The following is a 26,562-nucleotide window of genomic DNA, read 5'->3' as shown; positions in this document are numbered from 1 at the left end:
GAAATGAAAATAAAGTATAAGATGAAATTATAAGAACTGCAAAAGTATTTCCTAAATGTTCATTTTTGACACCATACAGTTACACACTACTTACCCAGCTTGGAAAATCAGACCAAGTTGGAACTCGCTGACAAAGGTCCCGGAGAATACGTATGATAATCACACAGGATTGCAGACCATTAGCTCTAGCCTTGAGAGCAACACAAAAACCAATTGAATTAATCTTAGAAATACTACAAATATCCCTTGATGAAAAAAAGTTAAAATACCACTGTTCAATGGAAGCTCAGATAAAAATAAAACAAAAATAATCACACTTGACATTGGATTCAATGAGCTGCCATTTACAGCAATATTTTATGCCAGGGTTAGTATTTAAAAGCTGGTATTTTAGGTCAAAGTAAACAGATTATACAAGAATAATATTTCTTGATACCCTGTGAACCTTGACCTGTAATCATTTAAATCAATAAACTTAAAAAAAATCTGCCTACATTAGAAATAAAAGAAAAAGTAAAGAGCTAAAAAGTTTGTCTAGGGACTGAAAGGTTAAGGAAATCTGTTTGGTTTCCCTTCTGTGCCTTTGCATGACTGCAAAGTCACTAAACCAAACAGCTGCTTCCTCACCTTTCACTCCCTACACTTATTAACTTAGAGAAGGGGGGGGGGGAATCTTAAAACTATACACAAAGCTTTAAACACATATTCCATTATTTAAAGCAAAGTTAATCTGCAGCCTTATGGAATATAATATATATACACAAACATGTGATGTTCCTAAACAAGTCAACTTTAAATATAGCTATAAAAATAAAAATAAAATAACCCAAACTACAAAACACCCCCAAAACCTAAGTTCATTGTCAAATTAATAGTAACTGCAATATGCAGATCTTCAAAACCAGCTTTCTATGTTAACATATTTTCTGAAATTTAATTTAAAATAGTGTTGCTTGGGCAATCTTTTGAAATGTTTAAACACAGTTAAACATGTTGTACTGAACTACTCTCTCATAAGGCTACAATAAAAAAGTAAAATGATGTTCCGAACCTGGAACCACTTAGCGTGGCGTAGAGCAGCCAGAGCGTCAAGGCATTTTTGCCTGTCCAAGACGTCCGGTGGGTCTTTCACCATACCCGAGGTTACATCTAAAATGGATTGAATTGGCAAAATGCAGTGAGGAATGGGTGTTTGACCAGGTGAGCAAGACACTTCCTTAAAGTAGCATCAGTGTCACACGAGCCATTTGAGAGTTGATCAACACTTTAACGTACCCAGGGAATTATTTTCAACAAATTTACATATTCCAACACAACGGTCAAAAGGAGACTTAAATTCTTAATTCAGAAATATGATAATTTCTGAGAATATAAACCCTACCCACCAAAATAAAATAAAAAGGAAGGATTACTGGACACAGCGCACCAGCACAAAGATGACAAGACAAGAGGGACCACAAAAATCCACCTTAATAAATGAGAATGTACAATACACTACTGAGTTTGTTCAGTATTTTAAATGGCCATAGGTTATTTTGGAGCTAATATAGCAAAAAATTAATGATAAATATGGAATGACAACACAGTAATAACCATAGAAAAAAATAAAGAGGCAAAAATGGGCATTTCTAAGAGTTCAATACTTTCTCTTCCACAAGGGGATTAATTGTAAGGAAATATGAGAAATGCCTTTTAAAATTCAAAGTTCCCATAAAGTGTTCCAAATAACTAGAGATAAACAATGGGTAACAGAAAATGGCAAAAGGAACTAGCATGGTTAAAGAGTAAGCACAGAAATAGAAGAGATGGAGTAAGCAGAACACTTTGATGATAAATATAAGGTCTAAGGTTATAATAATTGATTTTAATCAGATTATTATATTAAAACATAAATGAGCTACATAAAACTTGAGAAGGAAATCTGAACCTAAACCAGGACAAGTAGTTAACTTTATATTCACGAAAGTAGCTGGAAGGCCAGCTTTATAGTCACCTAAACATATATGTGTAAAATGTGTTTAAATATAACAGTTTGCTAATCAAACTATTCACAAATAAATAGCAATTAAGTCCATCAAATTCACAACTCTTGGTGATTTTAACCGTATAAATATTTTCTAAATTACAGGGAAATTATATACCGGCAAGTAATCTATTCAATTTAAGTCTTCTGGCAAAAGAACACCAAAATTATGGGACAGTTAGGACATAATGTAATAAATCATTGAGGGTGCCAAATGGATGAGGGAAAAAGAATATGTGATAAAAGAAAAAGTTAAAGATGATTTTATTTTAAGAGTACTACTGCAACTCTGGGCAAGTTACTTGACTGCATATTTTATATGACCATTCAGAACTCTTAAGAGATCCTTGTCCATATTTTGAATAGATAACATACAAAATTCTATGCTCGGTCTGGACTATATGCTCATACTGTTGTTAGTTCCTACTCCTCAATAATCAGATGGCACAGATTTTTCAGAAGACAGGTTAGAAGGGAGACTTACAGATAATAAAAGAACACTATATGGTTTTGTGAGAATGAACACTAAGAGGAATCTGGGTTCTCAAAAGGAAATATCGCTTGGCCAGGCGTGGCTCAGCGGTTGAGCATCGACCTAGGATCCAGGAGGTAGTGGTTCGATTCCCAGTCAGGGCACATGCCCGGGTTGTGGGCTTGATCCCCAGTGGGAGCCTGCAGGAGGCAGCCGATCAATGACTCATCAGTGATTTTTCTATGTTTCTCCCTCTCCCTTCCTCTCTCTGAAATCAAGATTTTTTTTTTTTTTTTAAAAAGAGGAAAATATCAAGGCAGAAATATTATTTTTTAAAAGTAATAATCTCAAAACCTGCAAGAACAACTACCGAATCCAGAAATATATTGAACGTAAGAAATGGGCTATTCTGAGATAAGAAACACAGGAAAGCACAGCTAACTGTGGAAGAAAAAAGGAAGGAAAAAAGAAAGAACAAAAAAACCCGCACTCCTCAAAGCAGGGTTACAGAACATGCGGAAAGACCCTCTTTTCATGTCCCTAATTATTTACATTATTTGCTAAAGCTAGAACGCAAATAGGTGACAATGTGCAATCTCTTTCTAAAAATGTTTCTGAAATTTCTAATGTTAATTCAGAATGTTATTTCCTCCAATATGTAAGAAAAATTTCCTTTTTGCATATAAGCATTCATAACTTTGAAAATGTTAATGATATAATTTCAAAGATGCCAAGACACCTATTGCAATTTAAAAACAAATTAAGAGCTAGAAAATTTCTCTCAGATTGAGAGTGTGGATTTTTGCACCCATTTTATATTTCAAGCAGATTAACCCCTTAGATATACTGTACTAAAATCATACTTGTTGCCTAATACCCAGTTAAAACAAAACAAAAAAGTCAGTAAATTTATTTAAAAAAGGAAAATTCTTAACCTATAAGAATGTATTTCATAAAATTTAAGGGGTTAATCACCAGTTAGAAAACATGCTGTGTCCACACTATTTTATGATTAAAAGTTAATGGGAATATATTAACATGGTTATGTAAAATATATAATCCACCCAACCATTTAAAAACTAGTGTGAACACTGCTCAAATCTAGAAGACACAAAGACAAAACAAGACAGCCACACAAAGGACAATAAATGCCAGGCTCTGCATCCAAAATCTCTTCTTAATCAAATGGCAGGTGTGACACTGAGCTTTTGAAAACCTTGGTCAAAAATCCTTCCGATGTCTTGGCAGCAACCCCTGACAGGAATCAATCCCCTCTGCTAGAAGGCTTTGGACCGGGCCTGATAAGCTACAGGTGGGAAAAAACACACACAATACTTGACTTGCTGCAGAAAACACTATGTAGCAAGGGTTAGAGCATTTTGAACATTTCAAGCTTCAAGTCAATTAAACGTTTACTTAATATTTAACTGTCAAACACAGTACCATAAAATAGCTCTATCATGCGTTTAACAGTTATTTGGGCAGTTTAATAATTTCCTTTAAATAATTTTTGGCATTAAATAGGACCATATGCATTAAAGAGGTTACCACACTATGCGCAAGTCTCATGATTTACAATCGCTCTTCCGGCAAAGCCTTCCTTACCCCCTGTACTAACTCCCCAAAGCAAGCTATAGGCTTTAAATGATTTTAAGACACAGAGCATTGGGAGCTGCAGTGAGACAATACATACCGTTATTCTGCAGCAAGAAAGAAGCAATCTTCATAATGAAGCTAAAGACATGGTTTACTGCAGTTATCTGCAGCAAGGAACACTATCAATGTTTCTACATTTTGCACATCCAACTTTTCAGCTCAGTGTCTTGAAGGATAATCTTTCAACTTTGGACTGATCATTTCTCTCAACATAATATTTATGAAATTCAGAACAATAATTCTAAATCAAGTCTGGGTCAGACAAAAATATAATTTTGTTTCCTTTAAAAGGGATAGGTTATTAAACACTCTACTACAAATATGATACCATTGACTTTAGACTTTTGCAACATAAAATGACTTGATACAGCACAAATTAAACAGGCTAAATATAATTGGACAAAATATGCTCTGAAATAAAGTTAAAAGGTTATACAAGAATAATTTCATCCTAAATATAGCAACTTTTACTTATATTATGTTAGAAGATTTTTTCCTCCCCCAATCCCAAGAGTCATATGCTGCATATGAATTGACCAGATTGACTCAGGAACTGCTTTTCTGGTAATATCCATGGCCAGGCCTTGAGTGAAAATTCATGTTCATATAAAAGATTCTTTACATAAAATTCATTTATTTTTAAGATGCAAAGCTTATAGAACACACAAGTCCTGATATGGTGTATACACAAAGTATGCAAAATTAGACAAGTCTCCCAATGATGTTTCAAATAAAATGTTCTTTTTCTGGGTTGTAGAAAGCCCAGTGCCTTAAAAAAAATTGCTTTGCTGTAAGAAAACAAATTTAAATTGACAGTAATTGAGAGCCTACTGATGCTATTTTAGACAAATTTCAATATTCAATATATAGTATTTTTTTTCTCCTGTATGTATCACAAAGAAATACTAGTGTAGACTATAACTCCATAATCAACAAGTTAGGATGTACAAAAACAACATGAAAGGAAACAAAGTAAATTTTATCTGACCCATAAAACAACAGAACCAACATATGGCAGACACTGACCATGCTTTTTGGCTTAAGCTTTTGAAGCTTTGAAAATGTTATAGAACAGTCCCTAAAGCAACATTGCTGGCACCAGCAGGATTTCATATTCTATAATGAAGTAAAGTAAATCCTGAATTGTACTATAACTCACTAACTACAGCTACACCATTTATTTTTCAGTACCTCTAGTATAATAGTGGGGTCAAATGCCCAAATCTACGTGCAACAGGATACTCTGCATTTACAAAAGCGCTCCAAACCAAAGAACAACCTCAGAGAACTAGAAATATTTTTACCACAGGACAAGCCAAATCCATGATCACACATATAACAATGTCTCTAAAAATATAACTTATGAGTGTTTAACCAATTTTACTTCTGAAACTCTTGTCTTTTTTTCTAAGACAAGGCAAGAACAAGAACTTCTTAAAAGAAGTTAAATTTGTGGTCCCTTAGAAGCAACATTTAATTTTTTCATGTGTCGTGACTATGTCGGTAAGAATAATTTTGAACTTTTTTTTTCCAGAAATCTGAGGTTAGCAAGAAAAGAAAAAAAAAAAAATCAAGAAAATCAATAATAATACCATGAGTGTTTTATATAAAAGTACATTACTAAAAAGAGCATTTACTTTCGGGGAAATAATCTTAAGTAAAACTGGTTGCTATGTTAAATCAAATCTATCAAATTCATATGTAATGCCAGCATGTTGCCTTCTAGGGCTTAATGCCATCTTAAAGAGTAGGTAAATGGAAAAAAAAAAGTTAATAGAAAAGTAGAATGTTTAATGGCTTTCCAACCTCCTTCCCTCATGTTCTCTTCTCGAATAATTGGAGATGTTAGGGTGATAGTGACTTGCATTTTGGGTTCCACACATGAATTCAAAATTATTGCCGCTTCAGACACAGCGCATTTTATGTCATACTTCTCAGGACTTATAACCTATATAAATGAAGAGTATAAGAAATTAGTTGGACCTTTTACGTTATCAGACAAAGCTGATTCATCACAGCTCTTTCATTTTCTCACTACCATAAGCATTTTATAAGGACTAGGTCATATCTACTCCCCTGGAGAAGCCTTGCATTAAATGAAAATATCATTAAACTATCGCTCCACTTTCCTTTTAGGATTCTTTGAATTCCCTTATACCTGTTTCTATAAAATAGGACAGTAATTCTATCCTATAGGATCACTGGAGGATTAAGTGAATTAACTATATGAAGCACTTAAAACAGTGCCTACCTGGTACACAATAAGTATTATATAAATGTTAACTATGACGATGATGATGATGAATTCTATTTCTCTTGCTTATCCACTTGTATAATAAGTACAGAATGATTTGGAAAGAATATTCTGCTTTTCACTTTAACTGTTAATTATTTAGTTAATATACAACATTTCCTGCTTTGTGGTTTTACTAATAAGCACCACAATTAGGATCAAGATGTTTCTTGTAAGTTTACATAATTCTTTCAAGGTCCTCAAACGTCTTTGCTCTCCTCACTGTCCTAGCAGCCTCAACAGAGAGGTAAGAAGTAGACAATGCCAATTCTGCTGGCTCCTAATACTTAAAAACTTCGTATCTGGAACAACAGTAATACAAAGCAAACAACAGTAAGTGCCAGAGTTGTCAGAACTTAAGCTCAATAGCATGCTTCATCATTCCTTTGCTATTAGTTGCTTTGCTGTGGTCACTTACTATTTGTTCTGATTCATTACAATACACATTACCAATAAAATGTCAATTCTTGGATTTAGAATGCCTAATTAAATTGCTAGATTTTGAAATAAGTTTTATACATTAAATTACTCAAGGAATCTTTAGTTTAAATCTCAGCCTTAGATTCTAACAAGTTAATGTATAAAACTTTTAAAAATTCAAAATTGAAAAAAACACATTGCATTTGTAGGACCAAAAGGAGATATTCTATTAATTGTGTATTGTGCCATGACTTAATGGACACCAGAGAAGTAATTCTTACCATTATAACATGTAGAAAACTAAAAATAACTACAATAAAACTGGGGAAATTCAAATCAGAAAGACTATTACTTTATCATATTTTATTAAAAACATGCATTCAAGTAAGTAGGCAAGAGGTTCATGATTTTTAAAAATTTAAGCTTGCTATACATGGTCTTTGTTTAAAAAAATCACTTTCTCTCGGATGATTCAAATCTTGGAAAAAGAACATAAACAGGACATGCAATTTTACATTTTAAAATAAATCCCTAAGATGGCTTCATGCCATATACAAGCACTATAAAACCTAAAAAAGACAAAGTAGAAGATAGCTCTATCAATTTGCACAACCAAGAATAAAACTCAACATGGAAAGTAAAGCCAAAATTTTAAGGGCTGGCTTAGGTTTAAGCTGAAGCACAGTTAGTTCTGCCAAAAACTTCTGAACCAGGCAAGGGGTAAAAATGAACATTTCCATAATACTTACCGCAAGCTGTTTAGGTAGGTTTTCTGCAATACGGCTTAATAATGTCTTTGAAGGTTTCTCTGAGCATAGCAAAACAAGGTTGACATTTCTATCTCCTCGGAGAAGTAATCCTTTTGCCAATACTCCCACACGCAAAACTCCTTTTAAAGCTCTGCAGTAAAATCAAGTTATGACATTTCTCTTTTCAGCCAGAACAATGATAGTCTCTGAACACACAATAGTAAATTGAATAACTTTCTGTACTATTAAATTTTTCATCAACTACAGTATAAAAACATTCAATATTTGGAAGGACCTTTCATTTATATAGAAAATCGATAAATAAGTCAAGAGTTACGTTCTCACAGGGACAACTGAAAAACATAGAACATTAACATTTCTGTGTCACATTTTACAAATTAGAGTAAGAGTCATTACTGATATAATACAAAAATATTTCCAAATAAAGGGACCATGAAAAGTTAAAAGGTCATAATGCAAAACTGGAAAGATGTTGCTAAACCTTGGGTTTATTCATGCTTTATGGTCAATGCATTAAGGAAAAAGAAGTTGCTAAAACAAAGACTGAATGTGGGACAGAAGCAATCAATAAAAACTGAACAGCAGATGAATGCAATTCAAAAACTACAAACGCAGCTTTGAAAATGGACTAAAAATAGTTTTTGTTTTTTTTAAAACATCTTTTATTTTTTATTATTATTTTTTCTTTTAAAGTTTGTCTTTATTGTTGAGAGCATCACAGGTATATAAAAATAGTTTTATATAAACTTAAACTAAATGTGTAAATTTACAAGGTTGGAGACTGTATGAAATTGAGTATTTCTCATTTTAGCAAAAAGCAGCTGAATACATCAGATACCCAAGCATGATAAGCATGTAGATTCACACCAGAGTTTCAGTCTTTGTAACTTTTATTTCAAGTGTAAGGCCATGTAAGGAAAAGCAAAAATATACAAAGTACATAACTTTGAAGACACACCTGTCTTTACCTCCCTCTTTTTTATCATCTCCCTCTTTGCTCTTGCTCTTCTCATGTTCAGACAAACTGTCTGAAACAAGTTTTAAAGCACGTTCAGTGATAGAAACAATTTTCTGAACTGCCTGTAATTCCTCTTCAGTTGGGTAAATGGTTGCATGTTTTGTCATTACGTAACGGTCATCGGATGAGTCAGGACGACGTAAAGGCTACAGAAAAAAAAGTTACTTCATTTAAAAAAAAGTTTCTTAAGCAAAAGTAACCTATGATTTATAAAATACACATATTTTCATTCTATCTTCTCAATAACAAAGTCAATTATGCAAAATGTCCATTTAAAATTATCTTCTCCTTTTTTCCATTTCAGTAAAAAAAAAAAACTATGGAAAATTATACTACGTAAAATACATACTTTGCCTCAAAACAAGTAAAATTATAACACACACCATTTCAAGTTATAATACTTTTTTACTCAATTTTAAAAACCAGTGATTCTGCCTGGCCGGGCGTGGCTCAGCAGTTGAGCATCGACCTAGGATCCAGGAGATCGGGGTTCGATGCCCGGTCAGGGCACATGCCCCGGTTGCGGGCTAGGCAGCCGATCAATGACTCTCTTATCATTTATGTTTCTCTCTCTCTCCCTCTCTCTCTCTCTCTCCCCCTCTTCCTTCCCTCTCTTTGAAATCAATAAAGATATGTTTGGGGAAAAAAAAAATTTATAAAAACCAGTGATTCGGAAAATATTTTTTGCTTATAATAAAATGTTTCACTGATGCTTATTCTGTGTAAACACAAATGAGCAAGAGAATAGGTTAAAAAGGAGGAATTTGCTGTTTTCTTCTAAGTGTTCTCTAGAAAATAAAACCAACAAAAAGATCCTTTTGTTTTCTGTAGTCTGAACTTCTATGAAATGTTCCTCACACCCTAGATGTCTCTTCTTTTACCCAGATTCCACAGAACACAAACTCTAAGATGTAGATATTTCCTAGAATTTTCCTAATACATCAACTGTGGTGCTAATCTTGAACTACTTATGTACTACCCCTTATCTTGCACTCAGTTCAGTAGTAGTAGGTTTTAGATGGTCAGGATTTGAAGAGGGAAAAAATATTCTAAACCACTGGTAATGGAAAGATAAATCAGTTCCTGCTAATCTAATCTAAACAACAAAGGCAAGACAATCTCTTATGTTGACAAAGAAGCTCTATTCCCATTTAGCTTATACTGAAAGAAAAGACTCATGGAAATTCTATGAACCCTTTATACGTAAAGACAGGCACTGAGAACCTGTAATAAAAGGAGAAAAAATTCTAAAGCAGATGAATTTATAGCAAGATGATGAGATGATTAAGTTTAAGAATTGGCCCCCCAAAACTGTTATCTTCTAATGCTGAACCAGCCTTACACTGTCCCCCCACATGAACGAAGTGGACACTCACTGCAGGCCCCTGTGGCTGAGGCGGCATGCCTGGTCGGACTCCGAGGAGGCCTAGCGGGCCAGGGGGACCGTGAGGATAGCCACCGTCGGGCATTCGGCGGCGATCGTCCCAGTGGTGCTGCTCTTCCTCCATCCTTCTCCAGTACATGTCCTCTTCATAGCGTCTAAAACACAGAGAGGGGCATTACAAGCCTGCAGGAAAATGACATAAACAATCACATAAAAAGCTATTAGAACTTCAAATCAGCCTTGATGACGCCTTCCTTTTTTCCCTACTGTAACTGACTTTCCCTTATTTGCTTTCATTTAGAAGCAAATGGGAGTGAATAGAAGTGAAAAGAGAAGGTGAGAATACAGGGAGAAAAGCAAAACAAAATTTCACAGTCTGCGGTCAAAGTTGACAGAACAAGCACTGGAATCCTCGGCTCCTTCCAACTGCTCCCTCTTTAAGGGAGAAATTGTCAACTTAAACGCCTCCCTAAAGTGTCCAGACCAATATGTGTGTATGTAGAAGATCCAAAGCAAACATTTAGGAATTTCTTCATGAATCCAAAGAAATGTGTTCTCTCCTATTTTTTCCTTAGAGAGAACCTCTTAAAACTACCTTTAATTTTCCCATTTATGATACAGGTAAAAACAAAGACATTTCTCTACTATGAGGAACAACAGTACAAGACAATGATAAATGGCAACTCACATCCTGTCTCATTCCTGGGAATATTATGAGTGATGGAGACTATGGTAAAAGTACCAAGTCACATGTTCTGGCTAGAGACAACAGCTGTGACTTGGCTCCTATTAATTATTGCTGTAAGGTAATATATGTAATCCCAAGGTCACCAGGATTCTAATGTTTTTAAATGTCTTTTAAAGGTTGAGGTTGGTCTTTAAGTGTTAGTTCAGATTTTAAAATACCATGTGTACCAAATAAAACACCCATGGGCTGAACCTGAACTGTGGACAACTAGTAGACAGTCTCTGCTTTAATGGTCAACACTTACAGAATCTAACTTTTCATCATCTTACTCTTTCAGCTCTATTCTCACTTTCAGCTTCAAACTAGGTAACAGTAACTCCTAAGGGAAATCATGTCTTTAAAGAAAATTTTTGTTAACAATAAGCTTTTAGTAGACAAATTTATTTAATACAAAATGTGAGAGGTATGCTTCTCAAGTAGCACTGTAGAAATTACCAATTTTGCCAGATTGGGAATAAGCAGTGCTTTTTTTTAGGTCATCCAACTTAGGACAACACTGTCAATGTTATTTAGGCCTTGAGAGAAAATGAATAAAAATAGCTTGAAGGCTTTGATAAATTATGTTCATTCCAGTTTCAAACAGTTATTACTAAAAAAGTTAAATAAGGGCAGGGAACTTTATCCATTGTTTACCAATTCACACTCAATGCCGAGTACTTCAGGTACATGTAGGTGCTTAAATAAATAAACAATATATCAGCGAAGAGAAAATAACTGCATAATGTAGGAATAGAGAAGAATTTCCAAAGCATGGCAAAGGAAGAAACTTCATAAAGAATGTGACTGGTAGATTTAAATACATTTAAAAAAAATCAATACACAAACGAGAATAAAAATTATTTAAAAGTAACGTGTTAATAATGACTTAATATCTACAACATAAATGTCTATGAGTCAACAGGTAAGTAGGCAGAAAGATAAATGGGCAATTTACCACAGAAGAAATATAAGTAGTCAAGCATGAAATAAAAATTCAATTTGCAAGTCATACAAACACAAATGGTTTTCATATTTCACTCTCTCATTAGCAGAAATTTTTTTTTTTAAAGAATAGTTTATTGATTTTTAGAGAGTGAGGAAGGGAGAGGGAAAGAGAGAGAGAAACATTGATGTGAGAGTGCAACATTGATCAGCTGCCTCCTGCACATCCCCCACCGGGATGCCCGAAACCCAGGCATGTGCCCTGACTGGGAACTGAAACAGTAACCTCCTCGTGCACAGGAAGACGCCCAACCTACTGAGCCATACCAGACAGGGCCCACTGGCAGAGATTTAAATAAGTTATAGCAGCAGTTCTTGAAGTGTGATCCAAGAACCCCAGATGGCCCCTGAGACCCCTTCAAGGGATCACTAACTTCAAAATTACTTTCATAATAATGTTAATACATTTATTTTGCCTTTTCCATTCTCATTCTCCTATGAGTGTAAAATGGAATTATCCAGAGGCAAAATGTGGTATCATGATATACTGAACATAGATGTAGATATGAGAATTATGCTGCCTTTTATTTATTTTTAAAAAATATATCTTTATTAATTCCAGACAGAGGAAGAGGGCTAGAGAGAGAAACATCAATGATGAGAGTCATCACTGATTGGCTGCCTCCTGCACGCCCCCAACTGGGGATGGAGCCCGCAACCCAGGCATGTTCCCTTACCAGGAATCGAACCTCGATCTCCTGGATCCTAGGTTGATGCTCAACCGCTAAGCCATGCCTGGCTGGCCTATGCTGCCTTCTTTTTTAAATCAGACACTAAAGAGATTTGCAAAAATATAAAACAATGTCATTCTCATGATTCTGGGGAAGAAATATAGTTACTTGACTGGTTGCCTCTCACATGTGCCCCAAATAGGGGCAGGGAGCAAACCTGCAGAACCAAGGTACGTGCCCTTGACCAGGAATTGAACCAGCGACCCTTTGGTGCACAGGCTGATGATCGAAACTACCGAGCACACCATCCAGGGTCTGGCTTAATTTTTTAAAAAGTTGATATGTAAATGAAAAAAGTGGGTTATAAAATATGCATATATTATGTTTCTGTTCATAGTTTTTGAAATTACATTTTAAAATTGGCACACAAATACTCATAGCAGCAGTATTCATGATAGCCCCAAAGTGGAAACAATACAAATGTCCATCAATTGATGAACAAAATGTGGTACAACCATAAAAAGGAATGAAGTACTGACATATACAATAACATGCATAAACCTTGAAACCATTATGCTAAGTGAAAATAGCCAGACAAAAAATAGCAACTATTGTATGATTCCATTTATATGAAATCTCCAGAATAGGCAAATATCCAGAAAGAGAAGTGCATTAGTGGTTGCCTAGGGGTAGAGGGAGGGGATGGGGGGAAAATAGGCAGTGGCTGTTAATTGATTCTTGGGTTTTTTAGGGGAGGTGATGAAAATGTTCTAAAACTGATTGTGGTGATGGCTGTACAAGTGAATATATGTGAATTGTACCATTTAAAGGTATGTCCCTTAAAATGAAGATCTCTATGGAAGATGTTTCTCATTTCTCTTTCCCTATGGCCTCTAACTTTCTTTTAAAAAAACACTAAGATGTCTAGACTCTACCAAATCTTTTTTTTTAGTATGTCTTTACTGATTTCAGAGAGAGGAAAAGAGAGGGAGAGAGACAGAAAAATCAATGATGAGAGAGTCACTGATGGGCTGTCTCCTGCACATCCCCTGCTGGGGATCGGGCTGAAACCCGGGCATGTGCCCTTACCGAGAATAGAGTCGCCATCTCCTGGATCATAGGTTGATGCTCAACCACTGAGCCACGCAGGCCAGGCTCTCCCAAATCTTATATTCAATATTTTTAGCATGTAGCCAAATGTTCTACTTTGCTTGTTTTAAACTGAGGCATTTATTTATAACATTAAACTATTTCTTCATATATTTAATACATACAAGATACCACTTAACCACATAATTCCTACTCCCAAGGCCATGGTCAAATATTAGAATAGCCAATAACTTACCTATGACCTTCCTGAAAACTGAAAATTAGAAGTACACTAAGTAAATCTGGATTGCTTTGAATGGGAGTCCCATACTCAGAATACCACCCCCCCTTTTTTTTTTAAAGAAAGGCCGAACCACTTATCATGCTACTAAAAGTTAAAGCTATTACCTCATTTCCATTCTCCAGCGTTCTTCTTCTTCTCGTCTTCGCCAATACTCCTCCTTCTGCATTTGCTTCCTCATTTTCTCTTCTTGAATCTTTCTTGCTCGAATACTGGGCTTTACTTCTACTTGCAAATCTGGATTGACTTTTTTCTGTTAATATAGACAAGACATTTCAAAAACTAGCACCCCCCTTCAACAATCTACACATTTAAAAAATCATACAATCCCACATATTCTTTCATCACAGAGGCTTTTTAGTTGCAAATTTCCTATTATATAAGAGTAAATTCAGCATAGAAATTGAATCAGAGGAAAGATTCAGAATACATTAATAAAACATTCATTTTCCCCTCCCACCCCCAAAATTCTTAATTTTCCAAGTTTCAAATTACTTACTCAGTTCGTAAAAACTACATGGCTTAGTGCTGACCAATAGAAGAGATCCTTAGGAGACTAATGGATATTCAACTTTATTTTTTTGTAAACAGATGATTCTAAATGTCTGAGTGTGATATTAAAAAGTTTCTTAAAAAAAGAAAGTTTCTTTTCATAAAAAAGTATTGCCCTTTAACAGACTATTTTAATTTTCACCCCCTGTGTTTATAAGAGAAAAAACATGGATCTAATGCATTAGATTAGTTGTCTAATTAAAAACTTTACATACAGTATGTATTATTTACCTTAACGCTTGAAGTGTTTTCAATGAAGAATTCCTTATCTCAAAATTCATGTTAGTGCGAATTCTACCAAGATAAAGTTGGCAAATGGAGACCTGACACTTCTTTCAAAACACTTTATTATGTGAAAGAATTATCTTTACATGATTACTTGATCCAAGCAATGTTACCACTTAGCTACAATCACTGTGAATGATGAAATATGGTTATAATCTCTTACCTAAGTATAACTAATCAGTAAAAAACAAACATCTGAATCTAAGTGAGACAGAGTATGCTAATCTTAGAGTAGGAATTCATGGATTCAGTGAGTTAGCTTAGATGCTTTGTTTTATATCTAGAATGTTCCAAGCTGTCTAAAACATTAAAAAAGCTGAAATTTTTACTCACTTTGTATTGAAGTCTGTGTCTTCGCCCTTTTAAGTGCATTTCCTTAGCATTGGGATCATTAAAGCTGCACTCGCATAATTTACAATGGAATCGAATTACTTTTCCCTCATCATTTCGTACCTTGATGTGGGGGAAAAAATCCAAGAATCATAATGGGAATGCTACAGTTGAAGATTTCATTCAAATGGCCTCCCAGATTCTCTGATAAGTAATGTTGTGAAAAATTAGAGTTTGAAGTGAAGAAGGAAAAAAAGGGCAACGTCTAAAATTTTTAAAAAGGATGATCTCTAAAAACAAAGAATTTTTAAACTGTGGAGCATTAGCATACATGTTAGCATGTATTTGCTTTTGTAATTAACTGTAATTTAATACTTTTGTCTATATGTAAACATTTAAATGCAATTAGAATACATAAATTCTCTAATAAACAGTTACTGAATACTAGGTACTGTTGTTGGAGATGAAGATAAAGATGATTAAAGATATTATTTTGGTATACAAATTTCTACAAAGCTTAAGATTTTATACATGTAACTTTATGGAAAATCAATGTCAATTTTTTCTAACTGTACAACCAGTTAGGAAGACAAGAGACTAGAATGTTACTAAGAAGTTTATGATGAATACTATGTTCAAATTGTTAGGGCATGCTTTAAAGACTGGCTTTGAATGCATCTATCTGAAGTTTAGGATTACTTAGTTAACTATTATAGTTGGAGATTGGTGTTCTGGAGGTATATACTTTTTCAGATAACCAAATCTTACTCTTTTAAATTAAAATTGGGTGTGAACTACTTAAAAGCAGCATAGACCAGTTTCCACCTTGTAAACAAAGAACCCAACATACCCTGATGAGGAAGAGGATAAAGGAACAAGTATTTACCAAAAACCTACATGCCAGGTACTTTATTTCATTTACTCTTCACAACTTTGTTGGGGGAGGAGCCAAATTTTACAGATATAAACAGTGAAGTTCATAGAACTTACATACGTTCTAAAATAAAGAGTAAAGAATAGTGCTACATCATTCTATTAGTCTTTCTACTAACAGCAAATATTTATATCAAGACACTCTGATGTTTCCTCACTCCTCCATCTACTGAGTTTACTTGTCTATAAAACAGGAATAGTTTTCTAATCAGCTTGAAAAACCAAATAAACAGTGTCTTTTAAATTAACAACCCTTATTTTACACACGAAACTAAGTAATTGTTCAATAAAAGAAATATTGGCTTTGTTAAAATTTTTGGTGCTCATGATTTTCTAAATTTTTATGTTCAGGACAGGTGAAAGATACAGGAATGCCTACGAAATCAATGGAGGGCTGCTTTACACCACAGCGATGGTTTTAGCAGGGAAAGAGATAACAAAATATTGTGATGTCATTTAGGCTTAAAGAGTGTGCGTTTTAAAACCCTTAAAAAGATCCCTTTGACATTCCTTCATAAGTAACCTAAATTCAAAATATAACTGAATATAATTTAATTTTACATGTAAAACATGCCTACAACAAAGTGACACTCCTTTTCCCTTTATCTAATCTCACAGCAATGGTATTCTTTAATCAATACCTCCTCCACGTAATCATGGCCCACTGGCTGCACATCACTCTGCAAAGCGGCAAGAGATGCAGGTGTGACTGATTCTGACACTGTGTCTGGCTTTACTTCTGGAATCTGTACAGAAGTGACAGGAGTGCTTTTAATACATTCAGTTCCTTTTAAGTCTTCTGTTTTATTTCCTGTTGATTGCAGCTTATTACCACCTAGAAAAGCATAAAAGAATTACAGTAATTTTAACTTTCTTTATAACCTGACACAACAAACACTTCAGATAAAATTACCTTTTCTACTAAGAGTCAAACCCTTGCTTGACATATAATAGATGAGAAATTTGAAGAACCACATAAACCACTTGGCTTTTTTATCTTATTAATAAAACACACGCCTGGGTTTTCCCCTTCTCCACCACCCAACATCCAATGATCCTCTCCATCCCCACTATGGCTCCCATAACACCAAGTACCTAAAAAGGTAGGGTCTAAGCCTTATTCGTGTTTGTATCCCTAGTTCTTTGCCAAGGGAACTGGACACTGTCCTACATTTTGGTAATATAGTAAGAGTATTACTATATTACAATGTAGTTGCTTTTGATGTGCCAACAATTAAGGGAAGATACAAGTAATTATAATACAACGTGATAAGGGCTGTAATAAGTATGAAAAAAGTACTGTATGAATGTAAAGCAAAGAGGCCACTACCCTTTAACCTGATCCAGTTAGAAAAGGCTTCACCAAGGGTGTGACACTTGGACTGGGCTTTGAAAGGAGAGTAACAAGTATGAAGTGGCCAGGCAGAAAGAAGAGAATACTGTCTACACAAAAAGAACAGCATGTAAAAGAAAAGCACAACACGAACTTAAAGACTATAGTAAACTTAAGAAAGATTCAGTAAATCACTATGAATTACTACCTAGTAGAGATGATGACATATGAGGCAGGAGCCAGAATGTGAATGGCCTTGGATGACATAATTAAGGAATATAGAGGTTTTTTCCTATACCAAGGGGAATGACACTGAAAACTTTTAATCAGGAGTCTAACATAATTTGAAAAGTATTTTCACAAAATGACTTTGATAAGTGTTGGAGAGACTGGATGCAATAAGAGATAAAGCTCTGAGGAGCAGACTTTGAAGCCTAAAAACAAGGCAGTGGCTATGAAGACGACATTTTCTTGGGGCACAGAAATATTGTAGTATTAGAAACAAAAGAACTAGGTAAAGAACTAGAGGAGGCAATAAATAGGAAAAAATAATGTCAGTAAAATTTTCCAAGTGAAAAGGCAGCCATTTTATGAGGTCATTTCATGGTACTCTTGTAATGAGACAATAGGTTAGAATGAGGCACTAGTAGGCTGTACAGGTAATGACTGGGGATACCTAAAATACGGCTCTAGACTCAGATGGGGGTTAGAGTTTTCACAAAATATTTTAAATGAATACTGGGTGAGTAGAGTAAGATGAGAACAAAATCAGAATCTTAGGAACACCACCATTTAGTGAACATGAAGGAAGGAGAACAAATCAAGATACCTGAGAAAGGAGTGGGTAGACAGACAATAAATAGAGAAATAAAGACATATCTTAAGGTCTATGGTATAGCAGTCAACAGTGTCAAATATTAGAAAGGTCAATAGGATGAAATTAAAAACTGGCCACTGAATTTGGCAATCAGGTCTTTGGTGACTCCTGAAAGCAGTTTCAGAAAAGGGTAGAGTGGAAACACTATAACTGACTGAGGACTGGATAAGAAGTAGAGAAGTAGAGAAAGAATTAGGTTAGCAGCTTGAGAGGATAACAGGAATGGGAAAACATTTTTTTTTAAATTTAAGACCATGAAAGATAAAGGTATACCTGCATGGCTGAAGAGGAGAAGAAACCATTAGAGGACCAAAAATTCAAGGTAAAAAACCAAGAGATATGTGATTCACCAAGGTCCTAGAGAAGAAGGGAGGATATGGGTACAAGAGCATAAGCAGAAGGGTTAGTCCTGGACTGGAAGAGAAATGTTACTTTGACGGAGTTAGGAAAACCATAAAGAATCTTCAGTACTTGCCAACAAAGTTTATTTTGGGTGTAGATGTCTTCTTGGCAGCCATACTTGTAGGCACTGCTGATACTTTAGTGTTGGATGTGCTATTAAGAGATGAATTTCCTGTAGTTGTAAGACCTTTCACTGAGGAAGTTGCAATTGATGAAGTATTCACAGTACAATTGCTTGCTGCAATGCTTGAAGGAGAGGCAGTCGGTTTTGAAACAGACACAGCTGTTGAAGCAGTAGCTTGGCTAACAACATTTGGTTCTGTTGAAGGAATGGGTTTACCAAGTTTTGTGTGTAATTTAACCACCTACAAAATAAAAACACATTTATTTGTTAGAAAACAGTGTAGATTTTTGTCTAAAAGACATAAAATTAAACTGTATTTTTTGTTGTATATTTTCATATACAAACTCATTACTTTCCAAATAATCTCTGTGAAATAGATAGGGATACATATTCCATCTATTACCAGTGAGGAAACTTAAGGCAGAGAAAGATGAAATGACTTGGCCACATGCATACCAACCTAGACTTAAGCATGACAAAAGGAGGAAAATATACAATTTTCTAATTGGTAGAATGATCCAGATTAAAAGAAAGGTCTCTAGCCCAGCCGGCATGGTTCAGTGGCTGGGCATCAACCTCAGTGGCTAGGCATATGATCCAAGGGATTGTGGCTTGATTCCCCATCAGGGCACATGCCCAGGTTGTGGGTTGGATCCTCAGTGGGGAGCGTGCAAGAGGCAGCCGATCAATGACTCTCTCCATCACTGATGTTTCTATCTCTCTTTCTCTTCCTCTCTCTGAAATCAGTAACAATACATTTTTTTAAAAAGGGGGGGGGGAAGGTTTCTAGTCTAAGCAATGATTATTTGGTGTCGCCTTTATATATAAATATAGTAGCACATAAACAAGGCTTATAACACACTGAAAGTTTTGGAGCCACTTTTACTTTACACCTCCCCCCACTCCCTACTGAAAAAGTAAAAGAAAACAGAGTAAGGCATAAGGGTGTGTGGGGAAAAAACACCTACTTTCTGATGCTTAGCACCACGAATGTGGGCAGCATATGCATCTGCTCCTGTACAAGACACATCACAGAGCTCACAACGTAACTGATTTTGAGTCCCACGAGTAGAGTTGTTGCTGCTGCTGGTATTTTGTGAGGCTTTCAATGCGGCTTCTTTTTTTTTATGTTTCTGTCCTTCTAAATGTTCTTTGTAAGTCTGTTTCAAACAAAAAGGATAATTTTGTTTTATTAATTTTCTAGATACAAAATCATTTAAAGTTATTCAATTCTCAAATCTCTAATACTCATTTAAAAAATGAGCACAAAACAATTTTAAAAGCAATTTAAGAAAAGCACATGGGATGCTCTACACATGTGATACATCTGTGGTTCTCTGCACCTTGTTTATCAAGAATACATTTGTCGCCCGGCCGGGCGTGGCTCAGCGGTTGAGCGTCGACCTAGGATTCAGGCGATCAGGGTTCGATTCCTGGTCAGGGCACATGCCCGGGTTGTGGGCTCAATCAATGACTCTCTCATCATTGATGTTTCTATCTCTCTCTCCCTCTCTTTTCCTCTCTCTGAAAAATCAATAAAGATATATTAAAAAAAAGAAAAAAGAAAAAAAAGAATACATTTGTCTAACACTTCGATTTGCAAAGGACTTTCACATATATCCACAATATCAATATTAGGTAACTGACTTTTTGGTTTCAAGAATTTGTATCTTGCCCTGGCTGGGCAGCACAGTTGGTTATAGTGTTGTCCCAATGCATCAAGGTTGTGGGTTGGATCCCAGTCAGGGCACATGCAGGAATCAGCCAATGAGTTGTGTGAATGGGTAGAACAACAAATCAATATCTTTCTCTCTCAAAAATCAATCAATTAATAAAAACTAAAAAAACAAAAAAACAAAAAAGAATTTGTATCTTTTACTAAATGCTTATGTATAATGTTGAATAAAGAATACTAGACAGTGATCATTCCACAAAGAAATTAATGGCAGGATTAAGATGGCAAGGGGGTGGGGGGATGTATCTACATCATGAGAGGGAAAAATAGTTCCTGTATGGTAACAAGACTCTTCACAAACAGATGTTTATTTATAAAATTAACTCAGAGTGCACTTTCATGTAAAAGTCTTGCCACCCTAAATAAAACCCTATTTAAAATAAAACAGTGAGAATTATAATTAAGAAAAAAATTATTGTAATACTAGTCAACAAAATAATGAAATTATATATTTTAAAATGGTCTTAAATGCAGACAATTAAGAAGGCAGATTGCCCGGCCAGGCGTGGCTCAGCGGCTGAGCATTGACCTAGGATCCAGGAGATCAGGGTTCGATTCCCAGTCAGGGCACATGCCCGGGTTGCAGGCTAGGCAGCCGATCAATGACTCTCTCATCATTGATATTTCTATCTCTCTCTCTCCCCCCCTCCTTTCCTCTCTCTGAATTCAATAAGATATGTTAAAAAAAAAAAAAAGGCAGATTTATTAAAGTGAGAGGAAGTAAATATGGACTGCTGGCTCTTTCATATTTTAGTTTTAAAGATAGACATGATTAGCATAAAATTATATATTCATCACAGAATTTCAGAGCTGGATGGAACTTTAGAGATTACCTAAAATAATAATTTTCTAAGTTTTAAACAAGAGAATACTTTCTGTAAATAATCTGCACCCAGCCATTGTGGCTCAGTGGTTGAGTGTTGACCCATGAACAAGGAGGTCACAGTTCAGGGCACACGCCAGGGTTGCCAGCTCCATCACCAGTAGGGGGCATGCAGGAGACAGCCAATCAATGATTCTTTCTCATCACTGATGTTTCTCTCTCTCCCTCTCCCTGAAATCAATATAAATAAATAAATAAGTAAATAAGTAAATAAATATTATGCACAAGTAAGAACAATTGCTGTTTTTGAAACAAAAGGGGAGACCTAGGACCCTGCCATTTGATTCTTCTCTCATCTGTGGCAGTCTGAAGTGGTCCGTGAAGCAGGTAAAGACTCAATTATTTAGGATAAGTCCCTATTATAGAAGTGAAGAAACAAAAGCCCAAAGGAGTTAAGGTCTCGGACCTGCCCAAGGACAGTTAGTGTCAGAGCCAGGACTGAAACTATGGAAGCTTAAACCTGAACCAACTACTCTCCCTCCTTATGTTCACACCTAAACTCTAACACATAATCTCAATGATATTTTTCTCTAAGGCTCACTTCATTAACTCCTTAAGGCACTGCATCTGACTTGCAGAAGTATCCTTGGCCTGTTCTTGTGTAGCCATTCAGATACCCCAAATCAACGGTGAGCCTTATATATACTCATTCTAAATACTGCTGTTAACCTATCACCCTAGAGCCATGTTCTATCCTTCTATATATGGGTGCCACATATTCAATAAATCTCTTAGGTTTACATTTGCCACTCAGAGCATCGTCCTCTCTAAAAAGCCACCATAGAGTAGGATATACTCCTCAAATACTAAGAACAACATCCTTGTTCCTTTTCATGTTTAATCCCAGTCACTGTAAAGATTCCTCACCTGTCCCCTCTCCTCCAACCATGCAATCATAATGAAACCATTTCCTATGACACTCAAAATAGGGAGAAAAAAGGTTTTATGTAACTAGCCACATATTAAAATATTCCTTAAGTTGATGTAATTCAGGGAATGCTGGTAACTTATAAAGAACATACACAAATGGGGCAGGAGTGAGAGACAGGTCTAAGTGGAAGAAACAATTAGAGTCAAAATCTGGTCTAAATCAAATAATATACCTATTACCTACCAAACTGCTTATCACATTTTTATATAAAAACTAGACACTATTAAGGAAAGTATTAACTAATTAGATTTTAAACAGACTCATGCCTAAATCATATATTTTAAGGTGCAACCAGAAGGGAAAAAAAAAAAATCAAAAAAATGGGGGGGGGGGGGGGGAATAAAGGTTCTGCATGCTTCATTAGTTGATATTTTTGAAAAACACTTCCCTATACTTTCTTGTTCCCCAAATTCCTATTCCCTCATGAAGAAGATTATATATAAAACATATATAAAAGTTAGTCTCATTAGAAATGTTATCCCCAAAATTGTAGATTAGAACTTACTTTAAGGAATTTTAAAATTCCAGAAAGACAATTTTTCCTGCTAGTTATATGCTTCAAAAAATAATACGTTTGACAAAGTCCTTTCATCTTTAATGCAATATGTAAACAATTATCTCTATGATCATTGTTTTTCAGCTGTAAAATTCTATACATACACTCAAGTACGGACCTTGAAGAAGAGCTAGTGAAATCAAGAATTTTGTATGAAAGCTTTAAAATGCAAGTTTTAAATGCTAAAAAAGAAATAAAAATTCAATCTTTCCCCCAAATCCCAATGAATTCAAATATAAAACTTTTACACACTATATTTAAGTTTTATTTAAAGAGCAAAGTATCCTTCTTGAAAAAAGCTCAATTTGCCCATTTTCCATTTTCATTCATAATCATTTTTACAGTTTGTTCTTAATGAAATTCTTATGTCTTAATACAAATACCTTTTCCAAAATGGCATTTAGTGAACTATGTATGCCTTAGCTAAAAGCTAAGAGGAAAGAAAATGGAAACCTTTGCAGGCGCAAGAGTTACAATATCAACTATACTTAACTATTAAAAACCACCACTGAAGACTTGTGGTGAAACATATAAGTAAGTACCTGTGGTCCAGCACAGCTGATCTTACAAACATCACAATAGTGAATCTGGGGTGGTTTGGGAGGCTGTTTTGGTTTCAGTTGCTTATTTTGGAATGGTGCTTTTTTAGTAAAGGTGGTCCCTGTCCAGGCAGCTGTTGCAGCAGCAGCAGCAGCTGCTGCTGCTGCCTGCTTCTGTTGCTGCTGCTGCTGTTGGTAGTAGGAGGATGCAGCTGAATACACTGCTGCTTCATAACCTGAATAAGATGTACCTTATAAACAAAATAAAACAAAGATAATGTTACATAATTATAAAAGGCCAAGTGAAATGTTATGAATTTAAATTCAATAAATTCTGCTAATAAAGGTAGGTTCACACATGCATATTTACAAATAATGCACATCTCACAAACCTAGAAAACATTTATCTTCATTTTATATGTAAGTGTAAGTCAATCACCAAGTATTTCCTCACCACATACTAGGCGTTATGGGGGTTTAAAGGAAGTACAAGGTTGGACATTTGGTCCTTATCTTCAAGAAGTTTATAGCTCGGGGGAGGAAAGTCTCTTTCTAATATCTTTATTTAAACACTGTTTATCAGTCTTACCAGAATAAGTAACTGCTGTGGTACTGTAAGTAGCACTCTGGGTGTAGGATGGCACCACAGTAGCTGCAGCTGCTACTGGCTGTACGGTAGAAGATACAGGATAAATGGAGAAAGTAGTGGTAGCTGGACTTGGTGTCGCTGGTTTTATGGCTGTCACTTGTCGAGTTTGCTGGGCTTGTGTATACTGAGTTGCACCTTGGCTATAACCTGCTTTGGGGGCTAAATAGAAAAAGAGATATCAGAAAATTAGAAGGATAAAACCACTTATAGTATTCACTTTACTGCGCTGGTCTGGAACCAAACCCACAATAATATTTCCAAGGTATGCCTGTAGTTGCTGTACCAACACCCTGGAAAGCTAGAAAAAGTAGGTTAAAGTTAACTGTAAATTAGATGCCAGCAATTTCTTCTTGCCAAAAGGGGTAAAATTCTTATTACCAGTTGAACAAAATATAACATCTATATAAATTACTACCCCATCCCAGATGCTTTCCACATATTTCCAAAGTAATATTTTGTAAAAACTTACAACTAACTGAAATAGCAGTTCTACTTAACACAGGTATTAATAAATAAACTTTTTGGCCCAGCTGGCGGGGATCAGTGGTTGAGCGCTGACCCATGAACCAAGAGGTCAGGGTTCGATTCCCAGCCAAGGCACATGTCCAGGTTGCAGGCTTCATCCCCACAGGGGGCATGCAGGAGGCAGTTGAACAACGACTCTCATCATTAATGTTTCTGTCTCCCTCTCCCTTCCTCACTCCGAAATCAATAAAATAAATAAGTAAATAAATAGTTTTTGGAAAAGGTTTGTAGGTGTGTTTAGGCTAGTCAGTCTACCTGACAGTTATGCTTAATATTGGAAATAGAACAGAGAGAGCCTTAAAGTACATATTTCAATTCACAGTAAAAATGTCAAAGTTTAATTATATGGGACTTGTTCATGTACCAGTTATCACATCTTACTGATTTATTCGTAATTCCAACTCACAAGGGGCTGACAGTTCTTCAAATGCAATAGCCTGAGTGCAGCTATTCTTAAATGGCTACCATTAATGTCTCTGCTAAACTTTCTTCTACCTTTGACCATATTCGAAATAAATCTTAGGAGCCTTAGTATCCATCATTGAATTAATAATCACTAATTAACGATCACTAAAGCATACAAACGTAATTTCTAAGGCCCAAATACCAGGGGGCCAAACTCATTTTATGCTCAGTTACGTAAAGGTAGCTTAAATAAATAGCGCTTAAAGAGTTTATAAAACTTTTTTGGGGGGCGGGAGAGAGAGACATTGATGTGAGAGAGAAACATCAACTGACTGCCTCCCGCACACACCCTGACTGGGGATAGAACTCACAACCTGGGTATGTACCCTGATCAGGAATCAAACCTGACACAAAACAACTGAGCCACACTAGCCAGGGCAGGAGTTTATAAAGCTTTTTGAAAACATTTTGAAAGTCAAAACTAAAATTACGTAGTTAATGTCAGAACTCAGACTAAATCAGGGTCTTTGACTCTTAGATAACTCAATAATTTTAAGCAAAATCCAACCCTGATAATTAACCAGGAAGTTTACTACTGATTGCTGTACTGCAAATCAGAGATGCGACTAAGAAAATTCAGGATTTTAATTCAAAATATTTTAAAACCACTTTTAAAAAACACATAAAATCTTAGAACTAGAAGTAACCTAACATCGATGTTTCTCTCCCCTGCCCTTCACTCTCTCTGAAAAGCAATGGAAAAAATATTCTTGGGTGAGTATTAAAAAAACAACAAAAAAGTTTGCAGGTTCGATCCCTGGTCAGGCGTGTGGAAGGCAGCAGATCAATGTTTCTCTCTCTCTCTCTCTCTCTCCCTCTCCTCTCTTCCTTTCTTACTAAAAATCAATAAAAACATATCCTCAGGTGAGGATTTTTTAAAAAAAATCTGAAAGATGTCAAATCTCCATGAAAAAAAAATTCATCTTTTAAAGACTACTAATGTGTTGGATTCTTTGACAACGAAACACTTCATGCGTTTGAGCCAAACGTAATATTGGTGGCTGGTTACAGAACCAACTGTCATTACATATCAGACAAAGATGCCTTAAAAAATATGGACCCACAAACGGTCTCCACTGGTTACAAAGGCCGTCAGCGGTATGTTCTGGGCATTTCTGGCAAAGATAAGAAGGTGGCCAGAAGTTAGCACAACTTCTTTTGTATAGCTTACTTCAGCAGGAAGTGAATTGTAAGCTGAAGACCAGAAATGAAATACATTTCTAGGAGAGAAGGGCACGACTATGAATTACTTCCATGACCTTCTCTTTGGGACTCAAAGGCATTCTAGCAGAGGAAGAGAACGACATGGCTAGACCCTGCCTCTTCAGGTAATATAACACAATGAGTTTAGATGAACTCCAAAGCATATTTTCATTAAAAACACCCTAAATAATATATTTCAATAGTTTACAATGAAACCGTGTATGTTAATAAAACCTACCTGTCTGATAGTAGGTTTCAGCAACAGAAGGCTGAGGCTGGGCAGCAGCAGCTACAGCAGCAGCAGTTGCTGTTGGTTGTTGGTAGTACTGCTTACTATCGTAAGCTACAGCAGGAGCTGTGGATCTTACATATGAGTACGAGTCCTAAGGAAAAAGAATGAAAGAAAATCTTGCT

General features: G+C 35.5%; 1 protein-coding gene across 3 annotated transcripts in view; it reads right to left on the bottom strand.

Annotated features, from left to right (window-relative positions):
* ZFR (zinc finger RNA binding protein) overlaps positions 1–26,562 on the bottom strand; it is a 69,268-nt gene that overhangs the window by 16,189 nt on the left and 26,517 nt on the right. For 2 of the 3 annotated variants that reach the window (XM_087815317.1, XM_016224315.2), the window contains 14 exons: positions 26,387–26,531; positions 23,896–24,114; positions 23,310–23,557; positions 19,631–19,822; positions 18,612–18,903; positions 16,568–16,761; positions 14,997–15,116; positions 13,934–14,079; positions 10,029–10,191; positions 8,593–8,798; positions 7,614–7,764; positions 5,958–6,099; positions 1,052–1,149; positions 95–190 (listed from right to left, as the gene is read on the bottom strand). In XM_087815317.1, the coding sequence (XP_087671443.1) occupies positions 95–190; positions 1,052–1,149; positions 5,958–6,099; positions 7,614–7,764; positions 8,593–8,798; positions 10,029–10,191; positions 13,934–14,079; positions 14,997–15,116; positions 16,568–16,761; positions 18,612–18,903; positions 19,631–19,822; positions 23,310–23,557; positions 23,896–24,114; positions 26,387–26,531 (2,412 nt within the window). Of the gene's footprint in view, positions 1–94; positions 191–1,051; positions 1,150–5,957; positions 6,100–7,613; positions 7,765–8,592; positions 8,799–10,028; positions 10,192–13,933; positions 14,080–14,996; positions 15,117–16,567; positions 16,762–18,611; positions 18,904–19,630; positions 19,823–23,309; positions 23,558–23,895; positions 24,115–26,386; positions 26,532–26,562 lie in introns of those variants that run through there. The other variant, XM_087815318.1, reaches the window with a different exon arrangement.

The sequence above is a fragment of the Miniopterus natalensis genome, chromosome 3 (assembly GCF_054644295.1).
Source record: "Miniopterus natalensis isolate mMinNat1 chromosome 3, mMinNat1.hap1, whole genome shotgun sequence".
Classification (NCBI taxonomy): Eukaryota; Metazoa; Chordata; class Mammalia; order Chiroptera; family Miniopteridae; genus Miniopterus; species Miniopterus natalensis.
The sequence above is the reverse complement of the archived record's forward strand: the minus strand, read 5'-3'. Positions and strand labels throughout refer to the sequence as shown.